At 43.9% G+C, this 22,926-nt stretch overlaps 1 protein-coding gene across 6 annotated transcripts in view; it reads right to left on the bottom strand.

Annotated features, from left to right (window-relative positions):
- Window positions 1-22,926, bottom strand: part of Sipa1l1 (signal induced proliferation associated 1 like 1) — a 273,590-nt gene that overhangs the window by 71,655 nt on the left and 179,009 nt on the right. For all 6 annotated transcript variants that reach the window (XM_029484702.1, XM_029484700.1, XM_029484698.1 and 3 more), the window contains 3 exons: window positions 20,913-21,043; window positions 16,708-16,896; window positions 5,802-5,976 (listed from right to left, as the gene is read on the bottom strand). In XM_029484702.1, coding sequence (XP_029340562.1) covers window positions 5,802-5,976; window positions 16,708-16,896; window positions 20,913-21,043 — 495 coding nt within the window. The remainder of the gene's footprint in view (window positions 1-5,801; window positions 5,977-16,707; window positions 16,897-20,912; window positions 21,044-22,926) is intronic.

Genomic DNA, 22,926 nt, shown 5'->3' with positions numbered 1-22,926 from the left:
CTGCAAAAAGTGATATTTTGACTTCTTCCTTTCCAATTTGTATCCCCTTGATCTCCTTTTGTTGTCGAATTGCTCTGGCTAGGACTTCAAGTGGGCAGCCTTGTCTAGTTCCTGTTTTATTTATTTATTTATTTATTTATTTATTTATTGGAATTGCTTCTAGCTTCTCACCATTTACTTTGATGTTGGCTACTGGTTTGGTATAGATTGCTTTTATCATGTTTAGGTATGGGTCTCGAATTCCTGATCTTTCCAAGACTTGTATCATGAAGGGGTGTTGGATTTTGTCAAATGCTTTCTCCACATCTAAGGAGATGATCATGTGGTTTTTGTCTTTGAGTTTGTTTATATAGTGGATTACGTTGATGGATTTCCATATATTAAACCATGCCTCCATCCCTGCATCCCTGGAATGAAACCTACTTGGTCAGGATGGATAATTGTTTTGATGTAAGAACATGTACTCTTAACCACTGAACTGTCTCTCCAGCCCCCCAAGGTTCTATGTTCTTTCTAAAGCCTGAGTGAGTCTAGGCTAAAGCATATACTCCAGCTGCCCTTTGGCTGCAGCTGAAATCCTGAGGTGGCACACAACACTGCAGTGAATTAGGGAGGGCAGGGCGCTGAGGAATGCTTCACAAAGGGCCTCAAAGTTCCCTGTATGCTGACTTGACAACCAAGCTTCATTCAGGCAAAAGCTTCTCAAATAATCATCCGTAAATATAGCTTAAAATGAGGGTGGTCTCCAGCTTTCAAATCAATGTCATAGAGAGAAGTTTATTTTTCTCTTTATTCTAGTGTGTTTGCCAACCAAATCTGGAAACAAACAGGAAGCCCAAAAATTCACTGCTGAACATTTCTTTAGAGATCTGTTCCAGCCAACAACATATTTATCTGATACTTATTTGTTTGTCTTTACTGCTGAGATGAGAGAACGGACTTTGTGCAGATGGGTAGGAAAGAGAAGAAATGACTCCATTGTTTCACCAGGCTTAGCTTTCCTGACTCTCCTGCTTCACAGCAGACTAAAAACCTCAAAACAGTTACGATGATAAGCAGAAGTGTCTCACCAGACAATTTGGGTGTGAAAAGGCCAAGTGCACCAGAAAGGGAAGGGACAGAGACTGGAGGTCAAGTCATGGATTCATGTTCATGCATTAACCAGCCATACCACCAGATCTGTCACAGGTCCATAATGCTTATTAGCTATCTAACCATAGGCATGTGAATGTATATAAAGACAATTTAGCTAGCAATTTGTGGGGTTCCACTAAGATAGCATGCATGCACAGACTGACTGACTGACAGACTGATTGACTGAATATAAAAGTGAACTAGAACTTCTGTTCCAGCCATAATTCTCACTATAAATTTGAAAATTTGGTAAGATATATTTGAACCAACTCATTTCAAACATCCAACAAAGGACATCATTGGACAGTCTGTGGTCCATGCTGGGATGGGGTCAGTGAGAGGTGGCAACAAGGAAGTAAGGTGAGCCCTATAATGTCCCAGTTCACTACTCAGGTGGAATTTTGGGACAGTGGCACAGGATAGGCTAAGCCCAGTCTGAAGAGAGAAGCCAGCATACAATGGAGTTCAGGAAGTCTGAAGCAACTAACACTTGCAGAATATCGATCAGTACTGAGCTTAGTCTCCAGGAGAGGCAAAGCTCAGAGCCAGAAAAGCTCAATATCTGAACCAGGTACCCTTAAGTACTGGACAAAAATAATCTACATATGCACAGGGCTCCTTCCTAAAAGACAAACAAAGAAAATAACTAGAGCAGGAGCCACCAAACTGTTCAGAGTTAGAAGACATGTGAATCCATCCCACACAGGCACACTGGAGACATCTAATTCAACAGGATGCTGGTCAGGTCAATGCCACTTCATGCCTTAGAAACACTACAAGGCTACTACTTGTACGTAGCTGTAGGCAAGGCTAATCAAGCTTCAGGGAAACCACGCGGTTCTTTTGGGGTGTTCAGTGACATCTACACAGTGATGGCATTCAGAAAGTGCAGCACTTCTTAAGTAAGCAGCCAGCTGGAGCACTGAGGCGGAACGCAATCCAGGAAAAATCCAATACCAAGAAGAAATCCAGGAAGACACAAACAGAAATCCTAGAGGATTTAAAGGACAAGATGAACCCAATGAAGCTCAGAGAATGGAAGACTTAAAAAATTACCAAGTACAACTTCTGGTTGATAATACCGTATTTTATTGGAAGTGTCACTGGATCAAATTAGTGTGAATTAGGATGTTCTACAGAATGGGAGGGGGGAAGAGAAAGGAAGCTGAAGATGTGCTGATAGAAATTATCAAAACGGAAGCATAACAGTGTGGAAAAGCTGAACAAATAAAACCAGAGCCTCATTAGCTTTTGGAACACTAGTGACAATATACAACCAATATGCAACAGGAGACCAGAGGGGCTAAGCACACACACACACACACACAAACCACACAAAGTGTTTGAATTTGGTAAAACCTGCACATTCATAGATCTGCATAAGCTCTACTGAGGAACAGCCTTTGGGACAGGGTCTCACAAAACCAGTTTGGCCTCAAACTTACTATTTAGCCAAGGACAACATTGAATTTCTGATCCTCCTGCCTCTACCTCCTGAGTTCAGTCCTGCCCATCTTCCTGGTTTCTCATCCTACAGTGTGATCTCCTCCACCTGTGCCCGACACTGGGAGGCTTCCACAGGAGCACAGCACACGCCAGCACCATGGTTTTATGCCTCCAGAACTGAGCCAACCTGTTTTCTTCCCAAACTAGCTAGCCTTGGGTATTTTGTTACACCAAGAAAAAACAGATGAAGGCATATTTATTCTGTAAAAGCAGAGAAGTAACTCTATCAGGATCCTCTCAGTGAGAAAGGGACACTTTTATAGAATATATTACATAATTCTAGATTGTGCAGTCAGAGGCAGCTTGCCAAGCTAGGTCCATCTTTCTCTAGCTGTCAAGTTGATAGGACTTGGGGCTAAATCTTAGTGATTTGACTGCTTTATTAGCCATCACGCATTTCTGGATGCCTTTATGATATCATCAACAGGTTAGCTTGATAGACAGTCTTCTGGGCTGCCACTGACCACCCAGTTATAGAAACAAGGCACATATTTCAGTGGGTTCTCCCTGGTGATGATCTGCAGAGCCCTACAACTTGTGACAGGTACAGACTCTGTGAGGTGGACATCACAACATTGGGACACAAAGAGCTGAAGGGCACCTAACAATTTAAGATCTTACAGAGCTGCAAGCAGGACTAGGCATTAACATACTATTTAAGCAGCTAGGCTATTTATGGCTTTTCATAGTTGCTCTTGCATGGTGTCTCTAAGCTGCCAACAGCAAAACTATGGCAACAGGAAATTCCTCCCTGCAGTGGAGTTTATGAATGCTTTTCTGTTTTCATGAGTCAATGCCTTATTTAATTTCCTGTACAGAGAACCAGAGAGATTACTATAGCCTGCAACACATATGTGCTAATCCAAAGACCCTCTCAAAGAAAAACAGGTCACAGCTGTCTAAAGATAGTTTTTTAGATAAAATTGAAATTCTCTCCCCACAGAGGAGCACCAGAAGACGACATACTGCCTCCCAAACCAACACCTGAGAGCTTAACTGCTCTCCTGAAGGGTTCTAGAAACCTAGCAGGATTCTGCACTGTAGTTAAACAGATTGACTCATCACTAGGCCTTTAATCAACGTACCGATGCAAACCAACAGGCCTGTTTTTTTAGATTCTGGTACCAAAGGAGCAGAAGGGACAGCACTTGGGGAGAGAGAGGACCAGCAAGGGCCTGGAGGAAGGCAGGAAGTAGGGAAATACAAAGTACAATGACACACAACACAGAAAAGTCGTCATAACATCTAAATAAGTTTTAAGATAAACAGACTAGAGAGATGACTCATGGATCAAGTCCCAAGTTCGAATCCTCAAAACCCATATTAATATAGCAAGTGTGGTGGTGCAAGCTTGGCGAGTGAGTACTGAGCAGGTGGAGACAGGTTAATCCCTGGGGCTCACTGCCCACCAGCCTGGTTTCTGTGGTGAACTTCTGGTCTCTAAACACAGGAAGGATGACTCCTGAGGAACAACACCCATGGCTCACCTGTGGCATCTACGTGCACACATACATGTGTACACACATGTATCACCACATTAACAGAACTGTAGGCAACAGAAACAACAGATACAGATGGGAGTAGCAAGCTGGCCCCATTGGTAGAGACACTTGCCACAAAGTCGTGTAACCTGAGTTTGAACCCACGAAAAGGTAGAAGGAAGAAGCTGGGTGTAGTGACATACACCTTTAATCCTAGCACTGAAGAGACAGAAAGATCTTTATGAGTTCCAGGTCAGTCTGGTCTACATGAGGAGTTCCAGGTCAGCCAAAGACACATAATGAGATGGTGATTCCAAAACAAAAAGATTAAAAAAAAAAAAAACCCAAAAAGGGAATAGACTCCACGAAGTTTGTCTTTGGCCTCCAGAGGTACTTGGGGGCAGAAGTAGTGGACACACATACAGTCACATGCACATATACATCATATACAAACACCCAAACACACATATAAACAAGGATATAAACAAGAATGTAAAAATAAATAGGAAAGTTATGTAAAGGTTGGCTATGCAGAAGAACACAGGATTATATAATAAACCAATAAAAGTAAAATGTATAGGTCTTACAATCAGACTAAGTTCCTGGCCTTTTCAGTCCTCCTAACATTCATCCATGTGTAGTGGAATCTCTGCAGTTCCACTTGGTACACGGAGCACCATTTGTGCCCAAGCCCTGAACCATCCAACAGGTCTGATGACAGCGATGCCATTTGGGCCATTGTACTGGCTACTTTTGTGTCAACTTGACACAGCTGGAGTTATCACAGAGAAAGGAGCTTCAGTTGAGGAAATGCCTCTATGAGATCCAACTGTAAGGCATTTTCTCAATTAGTGATCAAGGGGGAACCCTTGTGGGTGGGACCATCTCTGGGCTGGTAGTCTTGGGTTCTATAAGAGAGCAGGCTGAGCAAGCCAGGGGAGGCAAGCCAGTAAAGAACATCCCTCCATGGCCTCTGCATCAGCTCCTGCTTGTGGACGTTGTACATCGTGGTGCGCACTAGGCTCCGCACCACGATGTACAACGTCCAAAGCAGTATTTAGATCTTGGGGATGAATAAGTATGTAAGGATTGAGGCTTACTAGTGATGTATTTGTGTGTCAAGTTGACAAGGGGTTAATTGTACTGGCTAGTTTTGTGTCAACTTGACACAGCTGGAGTTATCACAGAGAAANGAGCTTCAGTTGAGGAAATGCCTCCATGAGATCCAACTGTAAGGCATTTTCTCAATTAGTGATCAAGGGGGAAAGGCCGCTTGTGGGTGGGACCATCTCTGGGCTGGTAGTCTTGGGTTCTATAAGAGAGCAGGCTGAGCAAGCCAGGGGAGGCAAGCCAGTAANNAACATCCCTCCANGGNCTCTGCATCAGCTCCTGCTTNCTGACCTGCTTGAGTTCCAGTCCTGACTTCCTTTGGTGATGAACAGCAGTATGGAAGTGTAAGCCNAATAAACCCTTTCCTCCCCAACTTGCTTCTTGGTCATGATGTTTGTGCAGGAATAGAAACCCTGACTAAGACGGCCATGGTCTTTGATGTTTCTAGTGCTGCATCCTCCCAGCCTGATTTTCTGCAGCAAGAGGCAGTGCTGTTGGATGGATGGTTTAGCAAATGCACATCAGCATGCAGAGAAATCAAGCAGAGCAGGAAGGGTAAGTATGTCTTACTTTTGGTGTCAAGCTGCGCACGATACTTCTCGAATCCTTTTAGCCGGACTCGTTCCCCCAACAGCTGAAGGAACTCCTCAAAGGCTGGGCCTGCAGACTCGTTGTTGTACATCTCCTCCTCCGTGCTCTGGCCTGCTTTGCAGTACATGATGCCTACTTTCTGTTGATAGTTCAGCTGTGGAGGCAGGAGATACAGTGAGGTAGATAGAGATGGGTATGCTTTGCCTCCCAGTGCTAACAAGTCCTGCAGGACACACTCCCAGCCAATAGCTAGCTAGCTCCCTTCTCGGGGAATCCTTTTAATTCTTCTGCCTCAGATCCAAAAACTACAATGGAACAACTACCTCTAATCCCCCCAGCTAAAAGAAAGGACAGAGGAGTAAGCTGGAATTGCTGCATGTCACATCCTACAGCACTGAGCAGATGGTGGGGTTTCAGGGAATTTCTTTTCCTGATTTACAAAGTAGGAGAGGCTTCGGAACAGCCTGAACAAAACTGCCAACCGATCCTCAATGATCTCCCCTTTACTAATCTAAGGCCTTTAAATAAAAACAGACATCTATTCATCAAAACATACTTTAAAATAAATTGTTTTGAACTAAAAAGCCTATTAATAACCGTGGCATTGAAGAATTTGAGCAGATTTGCACCACCACCATTTGAACAGTGTGCTGACTGTGCTCCAGCATAGAGCTTGGGTAGAGACCAGTGTCACCAGCACACAGCTAGAGACACTTCTAAATGTCTTAATGGCAGGACAGCTTGGGGGCAAATATACCTTTTACACTGCCCTCAAAGTCAGCATTCCCAGATGTAAATGAGATACAACAGAGTTCACATTGCCCTTAAGTGAAGCATTCCCAGATGTAGCTGATACAGCAGTGATCAAGACACACACTCATCACTGAGAAGCTTGCCATCTGACAAACAACTTTGCAAAGGATACTGAGCTCCCAATAAGAAGTAAGTTTGCAACATAAAAATGTAGACCTGGAGAACTAGTATAAACAGTGCTGAGCTCTTAACCCTCTCCCTCAATGTCCAGCAACTAGGGAAAAAATGGGGGCTGAGGGGTAGGGGCTGATGCTGTCACTTGGTGCTGTTTGCTTAGACGTCAACTGGAATCCCACCTTGCGAGGCATAAAAGCTGGTTCCACATTCTGGAGCTCAAACAGCCTTCTACTGCCTCTGGAGCAGCTGTGACTACAGGTGCAGCCACTATGCCTGGTAAGGTGAAGTTTTAGTAACCAGTATCTACTGAATACCCGCTACCTGCCAAATACCACATAATATGGACCATACAGTTATTGCCTGATCCTCAGCACAGACTATCCGCTTGACCTTACTCATCTAGCAGACAAATGAATGAATGGAAGGAAAGTAATTTGTGCAGTGGGTAGTCCTGCCTTACCTGCTTGCTTTTTTTTTTTTTTTTTTTTTTAAACAGTCTCTCTGTGTAGCCCTTACTGGCCTGGGCCATCCTCTATAAACCAGGCTAGTCTTGATCTTGCAAGAGATGAGCCTTCTACCTCCCAAGTGCTGGGATTAAAGGGGTGCACCAGTAAGCCTGCCTCATAATCTTCCTTTATTCTGTGTCTGTCACGTAACATATGTATCCAAAGCCATTTATTTGCAATTCTCAAGTTGAAAATAAAAGAAATCAATTTAAGCAAACATACTTGGAAGCAAAAATTGATAAAGGGCTGTCATCCTAACTTTTAATTTATTCTTCTTGGTATGAATATTCATATTTTCCCTGCATAAATATTCATGTCTTTGACAGTGGAGTGCTATCCCATATCACACTGGGAATATTAACATGTTGTGCATGTATTTTATTATCCTTCTACAATTTGAAAATTGCTGACTTCTGAAGACACATTCAGGTTCCTGCCATTTGAGAGCTATGAACCTTTATGCATGTTCTGCCTTTATCAACATTCTAAATGACATACATGGTTCACAGAAAGCATCTTCAGAAAGACATCCGGTGCTTGCTTGTTTTTTGTCCCTTTCCCCTCCTGAGGTAACAGAAAGCTCACCATACCCAGACAGGAAGTCACTCTGCTCACCTGTCCCTACACACATGGGGACAAAGTAAAGCCCAAGTCTCGACCTTGCAAAGAGCTAAACAAGCTACTATGCACTGGTGGAAGACAGCATGTAAGGTGGGAGTAGTCTTACTTCACTTTAATGGTAACACACATACACTGGTTTGCTTAGTTTTGTTTTTTGTTTTTGTTTTGCTTATCACACTTAGGAGGGGAAAAAAAGCGAGGAAAATATCGAAGTATAATCACTGACACTTCAGCCCTGCCTCAGCTGGCTGCTAACGCTAGCATAGCAGGAGAACCCTGAAAGGAGAGGTTTCATCCCAGCTTTAGAACCCAGCTAAGAGTCCTATGAGATCTCTGAGAGGAAGTAGGGAATGGTATGCCCTCTGCCCATTACAGAGGCAGTCCTGAACAGAGCAGTTTGAATGGCAGCACCTCCTCACCCTACAGGCAGAACTCAGAGATAGTGATCTGGAGACAGGAGGGAGTTCTGTGCTGTCTGGCTGCACCTCCCAGATCAGCCTGCACAGGCCACAAATACAAGTCGCCCTGCTCAGTGGGAAGCATTTTTTCCCTTTTGGTTTGAAGGTTATTTTAAAGAACCTCTTACAGGCCTAAGGTTTCACTGCAAAATTCAACAGGTTCATTTATCATGTTAAAGAGTCTACTGTGGAATAAGATAAGTAAGGAGAACGAAAGCACCAGACAGGCAGGCTCCAGGAGGACACAATGTGCCCTTCTGTCACTGAGCATGCCATGGTCACTTCCGAAGACAGCCAGCTGGTTTCCAGTTTCCCTGCTTTGAAAGGAACAGTGTTTTATAAGAGGATTAAGAAATCTGCTAGATTGTCACATTTTCTTCACTTTAAAACTGCCAGATGCCACCTGCTCTATTCTCTGAAACTGACAAAATGACTATAAACTTAATTTCTGCTCCAATGAAATTAAGTGTAGGTGGCATTCTCTGAACTCAAGACTCCTCAAATCCTTAGCTAGTGACTGTTTCCTGCTGGTATTCATAACACAAACGTGTCCCGAGAAGAGGCAGGGTACCAGTGTCACCTGTGCCAGCATCAGCGTCAATCTGTGAGCACCATGGGATTGCAGGCATATTCTGTGAAATGGATCAGTTTGCTTTGAGAGGCACACATAGCTGTGTGGGCTTTGAAAATGAATATATAGTATTTAAATATAAAGTTCAAAGCAGTAACAATGAACTGAGTGCCACCCTGGACACAGGCGGGGTCTACGCTGTGTAAATTTTGTTGATAAGTACGTCTGGGCTTTTTAGTAATGGAATACAGTTCTGTGCCTCAGGCAAGCTGCTCCTATGGGTCCCTGATCCAAGAGTCTGGTCACTTAGCAAATGTTTATTTTCTGGGTTATTTGTATTTTGAGATAGGCTCCTATGTAGTACTAACCTGGAACTCAATTTATAGATGAGACTGGCCTCAAACTCATAGAAATCCACCTACCCCTGCCTCCTGAGAGCTATGATTAAAGGCGTGCAGCACCAGGCCTCACAAATATATATATTAACCACAGTCAGTCCAACTAAAGCCGTACATCAGCAAAATGAAGCCATTTTCAACTACCAGCAGAAGCACTGGTAAGCCTACTGGTTGGAACCAGCAGTACCAAACTCCTCCTTTCATAAAGTAGGTACTTCCACACAGAATCAAGAAACAGATACAACCTGAACATTCTTAAATTTTTAAATACAGATGCTCCATCAGTAGTCTACTGAAATATTCCAAAATCCAAAAAGACCTCTATGATATGAAAGGGTTTTTTTCTGGGCACTTGGTGAAACAGTACAACCTGACTCAAGAACTCCTGCATTCCTGGGAAGAGGGTCCAGCCAGAGCTCAGAACCAGCCCTCAGTTATATGGCTCTTGGGCACATCTTATCAAGTCTTGCATTTCACTCATCTTCCCAGAGAGGGCCATAAGAACACTGGGGTGACCAGCCCCACAAGGTTAACCCAGTTTTTCTAAACCTTTAGAATTAAGTGTTTCATCTAGATGTTTATGAGGTATGACATGTTAAGAGTTCTTCAGTGTGCCACAGTTCTCAAAGCATGGGACATAAGTTCTCCAAAGTCTCTAGACTCTTGCTTCCTGTCATCTTGCTGAGGGCCAATGGTGACATCATCCCAGTGGCACCAGACTCTACCATGGCTCAAGTGTGCAGTGTTTGTTGGGAGAACAAGGTAAGCCAGTTGCCTCATGCACAGAAGACTCTAATGACTGCTCCTCTCCTGCCCCTCCTGCCATCCGAGGACAAAGCTAACCACTGATGGACAGGGAAGTCCTGGCAGCCTACTAGGGCCTCCAAAGATGCTACTGTGGCTTGAGGACAGGGAGCAGGAGAACACCATTCTTAGCCTCTATGTGGCTTCACAGCAGTGCAGGTAAGCCTTGAAGAGACCTCCTAAATACCTGTTGTCTGCTGCCACCATGTGAGGAACAGGGTCTAGAGATGCAAGTCCAGCTCCCAACCTGTCCCCTCCAGCAGAGTCACCTAAGCACAAGGAGGCGCTTCCGTTTAGGGTTTTACTGTTTTATTTATAGAATATTTTTAAAAGTTTTGTCCAAGCTTGTCAGGACTTGACAGTGTTTGGCCTCTTCCAAAACCAAACTGGGAGCCAAAAAGAAAAGCCAGAACCTCATCAGTGTGCCATCCATAACCACTCCACCTCCTTCCTTCCTCCTGCCCACCTCCAGCCCACCTCCCGCCCATCTCCCGCCTCCTGCCCACCTCCCACCTCCTGCCTACCTCCCATCTACCTTCCAACCTTGTTTTTCTGTCTTCATTATATATAATGTCCAAGCCATTAAATTGGCTGTAGTGAGCAGAAAGAGTGGGAGGCCTTCTTCTACCTTTTCAGAAGCAAGACTCTCAACCTGTTTTCATAAAATGCTCTCCTGCTGGGTTCCCTGGTTATTCTAGGGGGTGAGAGGCAGCTGGTCTACAAGGAGCTTTCTGTCTACAGAAAATGGGGATTTTTGGACAGTGTTCATTTTGGTTTGGCCTTCATAAACAAAACTCTCTGACTTCCTCCTAAAGAAGAAAATCTTTATTGTCAGTACTGATGTTTTCTCAGTCTATCCAAGACTTAAAATTTTATCCTCATTGGTAATTACAAACAAAAACTGAATGCAAAAGAAGGGAGGAAGGAGAGAAAGAACATAGCTATTAGGCTGGGTAGGAAAGTGGTTCATTTGACAAATTTCAAAATTATGTACACTTGCACAGAGTCTATGCTAATCTATTTTTATCTTTGGCATAATGTAAATAAAATATTCTAAACACATAATCTAATATTATTCTAAGGTATGTTGTGAAAAACATCTCCAAAAATGAAAAGATTCATCTGGAGGTATTGAGCTAATAATAAATACATCTAACTTGACATCGAGATGATTTTCCATTATGTAGGAAAAAGTCTTCTTCAGGCCTAGTTTGTGAAAGACTGAAATCACTCCACTGTTCCTCAAAGAGGAAGCTGAAGTTATTACCTCCCCAGTGGCAGAGCCACACAACAGAGTATCAGGCAGTCACATGACTAGACCTCTGGATGCATGGGAAGGTCTATAAAACACACCAAGTAAACAGGAAGGGTCCAAGGAAACCTGGAAGCAAAGCACAGTAATGCTGTGCTTCAGGGATCCATGGCTCTTCCGTGCTGGGTGGAACAGGGGGTGATAGGAAGCGGGAGCACAGAGATTCTCAAGCACGGCCACATCACCTACGCTTCGGACTGTCTGAAGGCATCTCACTCATTACGTGGGAGAGAAGGCCTAAATTTTCACTTGAGGGCTGAATTTCAAAGATAACCATAATTTAAAACCAAGAACAGTGAACTGTCTGTCCACCAGACAGCTACTTGACAGACTATGCAGAAAGAGCCCTTACTGCCTGTGAGTTGGTCTTTCAGGGCTTCATCAGTGCAAACTGCCTTCCTAACACAGCCTCGGTTCCCAATGCTATCTTGTCATTGCCTCAGTCAGGCAGGCATGGATGGGTGGCACAAAACACGCAGCAGCACTGTCCTGAGGGCTGACGGGTGCAATTCCTGAGAATGCTTGTCTAGGTCCAGGAGTCACCTGGTACCTTCTGGATGGCACTGGGTACTCTCATAATCTAAGAGGTTTAAATTCTAGGAGTGTCACTGTTCTGCCAAAGTGTCACTCACAGAAAATTGGTTTTATATACAATGTTTCCCCTATGGGTCATTTTTTCAAAATAGGCTGCTTGAATAAAGATGACAGTGGCCGGGCAAACTCATTTAGCCTCACAATAAAATAATGCCCCATGGCAGTGAACAGGTTCTCCAGCGTTCCATTCACATGCTATCCAAGGAGCAGTGCTATTCATTATGAACTGGGCCTCTGCCTGACAGCCACTCTTATCAGGTGCCATGGGTGCCCCACACAATGGCTATGCCTCCTCTTTAACTTCAACTAGAAAAGTAATCGCTTTAAAAACTGAAAAACAACATATCTTCATTTTCATATTCTTAATGAACACCTTTTAAAATGAATATTCATTCAGTCAAAATCACTACCAGGCATATGAGACTTGACATTTCCCAATGAAGCAGAACTATTGATTCTCTCTACAACAAACTAGCAAGTGAGCTTCTGACATGCGTAAGCCAGCCTTACTCTATTCTATTTGGGTTTAACACATTACTTCATGCTGAGTGCTGAAGCCTTTAAGATCTGGATCATCATTCTAGGAGGAGTAGACTGGGGCACACAGCAAAGGGGTCAGGAATGTGGGCTATGAAGTCTGTACCTGGATAACGCATGCAAATTATTCCACACAGCACCTGGCTTAGTCACGCTCAACCCTAGTTTTCAGTTTGCTCGGTGAGCCTGCTTGCTGCTCTGTGAACACATGGAGCCTTTCCTTTGACTTTGTTCCTACTGATTCTGGTCTGGAACATCTGACCATGTCCTTCTGCCCTTCAAGGGGCACCTCATTCTGATCCTGTCAGCCAATCCTGACTCACGCCCTTTGATCTCTCTGTTTGCAATTATCTTAAGTTCATTACGTAAGGTCTGACATCTGTTACGGTATACTGTATGGCATTGTCTCTTTCATGGATATGAGCTGTGTTTTACTGGCCTATTTATTTCCCACAGTCTTTATCAATCTAGAGGAGTGTGTGTGTGGAGTTGCTCCACTTGCCCTTACTTGTAGAGTACAATATTTTACTTTTAATAGGAGTGTTCCCAAAGGACTTTACGAAGATGAAACAGGACAATGCATTTAAATAACCAGTGACTTTTTTATTTCCATCAATAGCACCTAAGATTCCTTGACTCTTTTTCAAGCGCCTAGAGTTGTACTGAGTGTTACACATTTATCAGCTCCTGAAAACAGGTCATGACACAATGTATCATTCCCCATGCAAGAAGTAGATGAGGCCCAGGTGGATCTGACTGACTGCTGGAGACAAGACTGACATAACTGAAAAGTACCTCAAGTGACCAAACAATTTCAAAGCTCACAGAATAAATAGTGAAAGTCCTCCCACTTCACAATTCCCTTTAGGGAAAAAGAGTTATTTCGAGACAAGAAAAAGGAAAGGAAACATTGCAATTCTTTAAAAGGCAGTATTTATACAGATTTGTGGCCAGTGTCCGGCCCTAGCAAGAGGTGAGAGAACAGAACATGCCTGAACTATCTGGGACTTCAGTTGCTCTGAACATAAGACAAGCTAATACCTGGACCCTGAGGATGGCATCAGATGATGTCAGCAAAGAGATCAGAATGCAGTAAAGTGCAATGCATGCTGTCTCGTCTGCCTCTGTCCTACAGATACCCTCGAAGGGGTGGTAGAGACCTGACAAATAAGGCAGGTAAACTAAATCCAAAGTTAAAACAAAATTTCAGAACTCTAATAAACTGCAGCCAGTGTGAAACTCTTGCCAATCGATTTATAGCTTCTCATTTCACATAACAACACAATTAAAATAGCCATTCAAAAAGAGCTAAGTAAGGAGACTGGACAAGCACAGAGCATTCACTTACGTCTCAAAATGAGCTTCCTCAAGAGTCAACTCCGGCATGCACCAAATCTCAGTTAAATGACAGGCAAGTGACAGATGTGCGGGCAGCATGCTGTCGTACACCTTACAAAAAAATCTGCTTATTTCATTTTTGCTTTCTGTACTCATGACAGAATCAAGCACAAAAGGCCAAATGCCACAATATAGTAGACAATTGTTTTGTGTTCTTTTTCTAGGAGTTTAATAAGGGTAGAAAAGATAATATAGTAAGACTGCAAAGTTCCTTTAGTAAGTCCAGTTTCCTGGTAGCAACTGAGAATCTAATGCAAGGATACACAGAATGCCTGAGTTTAAGAAAGATAAAAGAACGACAGAAACCAGAAATGTTACAATAAGTATGTGCTATGCACCATACGTGCATACATTTCCTTTTCTTTCATTTCTTCTTCTTTTTTTTTAATTGGTGATGTGGGGGAGGAGCGTGCGGGGTGGTCTAAGATGAGGTTTCTCTGTGTAGCTCTGGCTGGCCTGGAACTCTCTTCTGTAGACCAGGCTGGCCTTAAACTCACAGAGATCCACCTGCCTTTGCCTCCCGAGTGATGGAATTAAAGGTGTGTGCCCAGTGAATTTCTTTTCAAAGTGCATATTTGAAAAGAATCTACTCCTCAAAGTGGCTCCAAGGCATTCCCACCTCGCGTGTGAAGTAGGCACCACCATGGCTCTAGCTGGAAGGCCATGCATGGAGAAGACACAGTGAGTGGATCCCAGACAAAGACAGACAACAGAAAGTCAGGCATGGGGCGGGCGGCTCACACAGAATGCCACGCTTTAACTGCTAGGCCCCACTACCTGGCGAAATGGCTGCTTACAGTGAAATTCTATTATGGAATAATGTATTTAAGATATCTTTTTCAAAATAAAGCCAGTTAGATCTACTGGCGGCCATATTGTAATATTTAACCAAATAAAACCATTGTCATATATTATACTTAATAATTTATGAAGGAAGAAATTATTTTAGTAACCAAAAATAGGGAAGTGATAATTAGAGAATAATGGCCAATTCTGTGAATTAAACAAATGTAACTGAGTTAAACTCATCATGGAGTCCCTGCGATGCTCCTGTACTGGAGGGACCATGACGTAACGCCATCATGAACTGCCATCACTATACTTAGTATTACACTTCATCACGGGTCACAACCATCTGCGGCCCCCACACTGCAATCACTAAGAGGACACAAAATGTGCCAGACGCCCCATAAAAATGCACAACTGGAGCATGAATTTTTAAATTTAATATGTTTAAAACAAGGGAAGTGGCAATAAAACCCCGTCTTTCTATGAAGCAATCTGATCTGTGGAGATTGTGAATGTTAAGTATAAGACCGTGCTATCAATGCCTGAGCGGGTTTCTCCCTCCTGGGCAAGCACAGTAATTGAAATGACTGGACTAATAAAGCCACTGGCCACCCCACACCCTCCTCCTTTATTCATGTTCAGAGTGCGTGCTGGAAGGCCGTCCTGAGCACTCCAGCTCACGCAGTCACCTTCTGAAGGATGCAGTGTGTCAAAGCTACAGCAGCACAGACAAATGGACACTCCCAAAATTCTTTGTGTATTTACACGGAAGGGACATCAGCTATGATACACTGTGTAAGGGTGACAGAGGAGGAGGATTCAGGAAGCTCTACCAACTTCTAGTTCACCTTATATGTTCAGTGAATGGAGGGAAAGACTTAAAGACCATGACACTAATTTTTGGAAGGTGTTCACTTTAGTTTAGTAAAATCAGAATTTTGGGTTAATAAAACATAGATAAAATTTTATTCACAAATGACATCATACCTAGTTACATTTTACCTGCAATGTTCAAGCTACTTTTACCCACTGCTAGGGTACAAATGTCTAAAACACGGAAGGCGTTCCGAGGAACGCTACACAGGCAGAATGTCTACAAGGTGTGTGCTCAATCCCTGCGAGCAGGATGCACCTGCGCTGCTGAGTGGCAGTGGTCCCCAGTCACAGCAGCCCCTTCCTTTCTCTACACAGGCATCTCCTCACCCAAGCACCTTGATCAAAGGACACTGTGGTCGGGAACACAGAAATGGAGGCAGCAACCTTGAGCGTTTTGACAAAGCTACTTTTCTCATACCCTAGTTTTAATTTTTAAAAGTCCTAGGTAAAATGCATCTCTGCAGCATTAAAAAGCAGGCTTTTTCACAGGCTTAAGTCTAAGCTTTTAGAATTGGTGTGGCTAACAGCTAACAGCACATGCTTGGAGTCAGGTAACTGTGTTCAAATCCTGGTTCTCTAGCTTATAGAGTGAGAAATTGAAGTATTATGTAATTTCTCTATGTCTCAGATCCCTTTTCTCTAAAATGGGCATGGGACAGCGCCATTCTCTCAAGGTCGGAAGATAACATGGGACAGTACCATTCTCTCAAGGTCGGAAGATAACATGAGATAACATATTTTAAAGTCCCCAGACAGCATCTGAGGAACACATTCAGCAGTACTTGCCATTCTCACTCTAAGTATTAGTAATGTAATAACATCATTATACTTACTGTTACACGTAATACTATGTCTTCCCCCCACATACTCAGAAATCCACTGCATGTGCCAGTGACCACAGAAAGAGCAGAACACAGATAAAGCCCTCTATCAGCTTTGTCATAGAGAGATCAAATCAGAGATGGTCAAATGAACAATCACAAAGAATCTCCTTTACAATAAAGGGGACAGTTCTCCCACCTAAGAAGAATCGTCACGGTCTATACTGGAAGCCCAGAAGGAAACCCAAGCAGCAGGGACTGCACACCTACCCCTTGCTCGTCCAGTTTCATGAGCTGCTCTGTGACTTTGGGTGTGTTGAAGGCCAAGCGCAGACATTGCACGTTGAGCTCTGGGATCACGTGTTCCAACACCTCTTTCAGAGGCAATCCCCTGGCTGTCGAGTGCTTGGCCGTGGAGGGAATGGCATCCTCCAGGACAGACCCCCTCAGCGTCATGAGCTACAAGAGAGACAAGGGCTATGGTGAGGCTTCACAACATGAGATACTGAGTATGTACTAGGCTCCAGAAGCCGAGTCAGTAGCTCTGCCCCAGGCTAAGCAATGGCTGGTGGTTGGTCAAGTCAGTGAGGTGGTACATGGGGGAGACATAATACAGGATGCTCTATACATGAAAACTGCAGCCAACGCACTTCTAAGAACTCACAACGACATGTTTATTATAGTACTGAGCTATTTACCTAAGTGACAAAGGCAGCCTGCCCTCACAGTGATCAGTGAGCTCAAGGTCTTTGCATCACTCAACAGTGCCAGGCAGCACACTGAGGAACAGGGGAGGCATCCCAGGGAAACCCTGAAAGAACACTGAGAATGTGGTTGGTACACTTTTTAAATGATGACAGGGAGGAGGCGGATGCTTTCTATTTCCTAACCGAAAGCATAAGCTGCTCATATCATCTAAGCAATGACTGCAGTCAACAGCACTGGAAATGACTTCTCTTTTCTTAAAACACTCTGGCTATTATCAAATACTAACTCCAGCAATAATGCTCTCTAGTAATAGAGATCTGCTAGAGAAACATAAAGCCGGGCATGAAGCCTAAAGAGGTCTTGATTTTCAAAAAGTCTATGTGGCAAAACTGTTCGTGAATTTAGCTACTATTTGGCAGTCTAAGAAGTGAAACACAGAGGAGATTCCACTAAACAGGAAGCTGTAAGGTGTTGGCTACATACATGTCTGGGAATGTGTGTGGCAGTATCAGGGAGAGATGAGAAACACAAACACGAACCTAGGGAAGCCTGTTCATTAAAGAAAACAACAAGACAATGCAAAGGCAGAAACGGAATGACAGTGGCCCAGGCTACTAGGAAAAACCTTAATAGAAGAGGTGACCTCAGATCATGTGTTAAAGAATGAAGGAACATTTCTACAAAAAGAAACCAGCAAAGGGAACATGAGCAAAGCCACAGATAGAGAAAGTCAAGGCCTGAGTGGGAGTGGGAATGCAGACCTGCTGAGGCTGACCAAGATGGGACAGCACTATGCGCCCCTGACTCCACTGTGCGGTCTCACCGGGTTTCCAAAAGAAATGGCAGACACACTTGGAGAAATCAAGTCAAGACTAAGATGGAACTCAAGAATCAGAAGCTGTACTCCTCCACCCTCACCCAGCAGAGAGACTATTTCATAGTATAGTCATGAACACATCCAAGCCCCCTTTCTCATGAGGCTTACATTTTTATGGGAGAGACAGAAAACAAACAACATAATAAGAACAGTATGTAAAGCTGTGTTAAGTCTTAGCAAAAAGACATGGAATCAGAGATTAGAATTCAATGGGAGAGAGCAGAAAATTCAGATCTATGCCAGCAAAGGGCCCTGTGGCTTATGTGAGCGTGAGTCAGAGAATTCTGGAAGCCTGGGGAACTGCTGAGAACGCTGATGCCGTAGGAGGAACAAAGCAGCCAGGGGGGAGAAGGCCAAAATGGCTAGGAAGGATGGAGCCTGGGGAGTTATAGGATGGGTAAGGCACCCCAGCAGGTACACTGACTCCTAGGCTGGCTCTATTCAGGATGGAGAAGGCTAAAGAATTCTTAAAGAAGAATGAGGAAATCTGGCTTGCATTTAGAGAGATTCTCTGCTGGATGGAAGGATGCTGGACTAGGCCTAAGCCTTGGGGATAGAAGTACTTCAATTCCAGACACACAGTATTTGAAGTCAAGAGTACAAAGGTTGTGGCAAGACTAAATTTGGGGCAGGAATGAGAAGAGAAGAGTCAAGTACGATATCAGGATTTCTGACCCAAACAGACAGAATTACAGACATAGCCAGGGATTGAAGGTTATTAAATTTGACCCTAAATAGCAAGTGGAATGGTTCTCCATGGCTTACACTGGAATAGTGTGGCACTTGGGCTTTTCAGCCGAAGACTAAGGGAAAGGCCTGGCTCAATGAGGCCTGGGAGAAGGCTAGGCCTGTGACTGAGGCAGAGACAGTGAGAGGACAAAAAGCAGACGGGAAAAACCAGAGCCACTTGGATTCAGAGACTGCTATACTGTGCAGGGCACAAGGGACCCCCGGACAGGGGGAGAGGACTGCCATGCAAGATGAGGGGCATCAGTGCAGGGTCTGAGGGCAAAGGGGACTACAGAGAGAAGACGACCCATCTCTGCTCAACACAGGGACAAGAGCATGGTAAAGGCCAAACAACTTCACAAAGAAAGGAAAGCTAAAGATGGAGCATCAACTGGAAGTGTGTGTGTGTGTTTGTGTGTTGCAGGGATGCCACACACAGGGGTGGGGGCGTTCCTAGAGAGTGAATAAAGACAGCAACAGAAAACCAACTGGAAATTAGACAGGGGTGGTTTGAGAAGTCTGATAGATCTGGGAAGAGGGAAAGTGTGCTGCCTCAGCAGCCCGAGAATGCTGGCAGGCTAGCCACTCCTCCCTGCCACTACAAACAACACATCAGATGTTAGAGTGTTGCCTTCAAAACCTTACTTCTAATTTCCTGAGAGTTCATGCTCAGAAACAATTAGGAAGGGAAGCCAACCCCTGAAACTTGCCCTGCATTCAATGAGGGAAATACAGCCAAACACTCTATTTAAACTAATTTCAAAATCATTATTTTCTTGACCTCAGGGATATCAGGCATTGATCTATAGGAACAATCCTAAAATGAATTAGGGGCTGAGGCAATACATTGATAGTTGAAATAATTATGTACATGCTTAGAAAGAAAAGGCAAAGGCCTCACACCCTCCAAATTGTCCACATGGGTTTTTGGTTTAAGTGTTTTATAAGCTATTTTATTTTCCCTTTCTTAAAAACTTGGAACTTTTTTTTTTGTTTTTTTTTTTTGTTTTTTCGAGACAGGGTTTCTCTGTGTAGCCCTGGCTGTCCTGGCACTCACTCTGTAGACCAGGCTGGCCTCGAACTCAGAAATCCGCCTGCCTCTGCCTCCCAAGTGCTGGGACTAAAGGCGTGCGCCACCACGCCCGGCTTTTTTTTTTTTTTTTTTTTTTACTTGGAACTTTTTTATCTTAAAATAAAAGTTCACATATTTAATCCCAAAAGAGCTCTGACAGGTCAGAGAGGGCTCTGTAGAGAGGCACTTGCTGCCAAGATTTATAATCTGAGTTTGGTCTCCAGAACATACATGGTGAAGAGCAGAGTCAATGCCAGCAAGCTGTCCTCTGAACTCCTGACACACACAAGCTCACAATATGTAAATAAAGTAATAACCAAAGTATCTGAAGACCTCAGAGAGCCAGGTCACTCATAAATAGATTGTTTTCTGGCTCTAATAACTGTGTTCTAGGCCTTGGAGAGTACACACAAGGAACAGTGAGGGGAAGAAACTTCTTGGATCAGTGAATGTCTACGCAGTAGTGGGGAAGGCTAAATGAAGAAGCCTGAGGTGTTCTCTCTCACCTGTGAGAGCTCTGGCACCTTGAGGTACTCTTAACTACTCATTTGTGACTCTGCAGGGTTCCAGGTTCCTCGGGACCTGTCCTTCTGTGCACAGGAATCCCCACTCCTTCATTGCACTCTGACTGCGAGCTAGGCCAAATGCCAGCCATAAGCAACACCTTTCCCAGGCATCCCCACCCAAAGAACAGATCCCTCTTCCGAGTATTAATCATGCACATACGTGCAAAGGTCAAAGGTCATCTCAGGTATCAGCCCTCAGACCCTCAGATGTTATCCACACTTTAAAAAAAATAATAATAATAACATGGTTGCCCAGGAACTTGCCAAGCAGGCTTGGCTGTCTAGCTAGAATGCTCCAGGGATCTGCCTATCTCTGCCTCATTCCAAGCACACGCTACCATGACAGCTTTCAATCCCCGGGTGCTGGGGACTGACCTCAAGTCTTAGCCAGCACTTTATGAACTCAACTATCTCCCCAGCCTTGCTCCTTCTTTGTTCCAAGGCCTCCGTGACGATCTCCGCGACTCCAATCGCTAGTGACTGCTTCTACTCCATCCCCTCACTTCTGTCACCTGCCACTTACCTCACTAGTCCTAAATATTATTCGGTAGTTGTATGGAGACCCGTTTTCCTTCATGTCTTCTGGTTTTTCCCTTCGAATGCTCACAGCCACTGGACCGAGGTTCTCATCAGCCCCAAAATAGTTCCAGTGTTCTTAGGTAAAACAAGATAAAACAAAATTAGAAAATTTATCTGACACTGCAAAATATCATATTCTCTTCGGGTTCAAGATCACTTCCCAGAAATTACTGGTAAGAAATATGTATGTTTAACAAACCCTAACATCCTTCACTGAGCTATAAACACTGAGCTACACAGGCTTGCTGGGAGGACAGCCCAGAGAAGGGTTCTGCCTGCTCTACAGTGCACCAGCCTAGGTGTTTAATGTGCTCTCTCCATATCCCCCTCCCCCCGTTTTCACAGGCTACAGTTCATGTGTACCCTGTGATAGGGCTTTTTATGTTTTATGTAGACATACAACAGAGTTTGAGGAGAGGGACTTCTTCCAGGTTACAGTGATGCCCCTGCACTGGAAAGAAGAGACTGAGCAGCCCCCTGTTTCCAGGCAGAGGAGCTCAGAGGAACAGGCTTCACGATGGCCTGGGAAGTAGGAGGCTGGACAGAGGGCTCTTGGCCTTGTCAATAATTTCCAAGGAATGAGACAAACTGTGGTCACATACCCGAGAGAGTACAGTGTACCCTCTCAACTGTTCAAGGCCCCAAGCTTTAGCATGGCCTTGGGAGGGGTCAAAGCTAAGTTAACTGTTAGTGGAGAGGTGCAGCTCAGGATGGGGTGACTGCCTAGTATACATGAAGTTAGAGTCAATCCTTAGCCCTGAAAGGAATTATTTATAGAAAATAATAAAACTGATACTTACTGGTACTTGAATATATACCTCTAAGGCTTAAAACTGTTGATATGCACATGAAATGTTCACAGATGGGAAAATCCGTACAACACAAAAATATATGACAAGCAGATAACTTACTTTTTAAACTCCCAAAACATTTGCTTTAAGTTGTTCTATGTCATCTACACATGACATGACTATATAAGTTATGACATGGTACAGTATTGGCATATAAAATGTATATTTGAAAACATGTTATTTCGATATAAAATATATAAGTATTTGAAAATCCATGAGAATAATAAGTAATTTAGCATATATATCTAGTTATATGGTTTTAAAATTTAGGAAATGCTCATGAAAACACTTTACAAAAAAATACTAATATACAATTATAAGAGATAGACTCAAAAACATCACAGGCTCTAAGAATATTATAATCCATGGAAATTCAAACTAAGACAACACAATGGTAATACAGGCAACAAGCATTTCACACACGAACAACTGAAAAACAAGCCAATAACAGCACAGGATCCAAACACTCACGTACACCCTCAAAGCACAGCACATGAGACGCACGCGCACGGGATAGTTACTCTTACTTTGCACACAATTCTAACAAGCTTGGTTGTCTGGTCTTCCAGCCCACAGCTTTATTTCAGAGAGGTGACAGATAAGTCCCGGTGTTGACAAAGTCCAGGGTGTAGGGCTGATACAGACTTGCATGCAGACAGCAATGTGATAGAACAACTGACAACAAGGAAAAAAACAGAAAGTGGGGAGACAGAAATAGTATAAAAGAGCCGACAAGAACTTAAAGGAAAACAAGACAGCATCGGAACCACCTACTCAAGCAGCTAAGAGACCCTCAGGACAGCTTCAGTTCCCAGTGCACAGTGGCAGGAGCGGGCCTGTGAGAGGGGCATGTGGGCCACACACTCTGGACTTCTGCTGTATCCAGACACTCTAGCTCATACACACTTCACTTGTCTCAGATGGGTGGGGCAGCTGCTTCAGCAACAGGAGGAATTCATGGAGACACACCACTCCAGATTTGTCATCAGTAACCTTAGCCTTGAGGCTTCCTCCCTTAGCCTTGCTTCCCTGGTCAGCTTTCTGTGTCTGCAGCGCCCCCCCCCCCCGCGCCCCTCCCCAACCTCAGCAAGCACTAATGCTGTCAAC

The sequence above is a fragment of the Mus caroli genome, chromosome 12, assembly GCF_900094665.2.
Source record: "Mus caroli chromosome 12, CAROLI_EIJ_v1.1, whole genome shotgun sequence".
NCBI classification, from domain to species: domain Eukaryota; kingdom Metazoa; phylum Chordata; class Mammalia; order Rodentia; family Muridae; genus Mus; species Mus caroli.
This window is presented reverse-complemented; position numbering and strand designations above follow the sequence as displayed.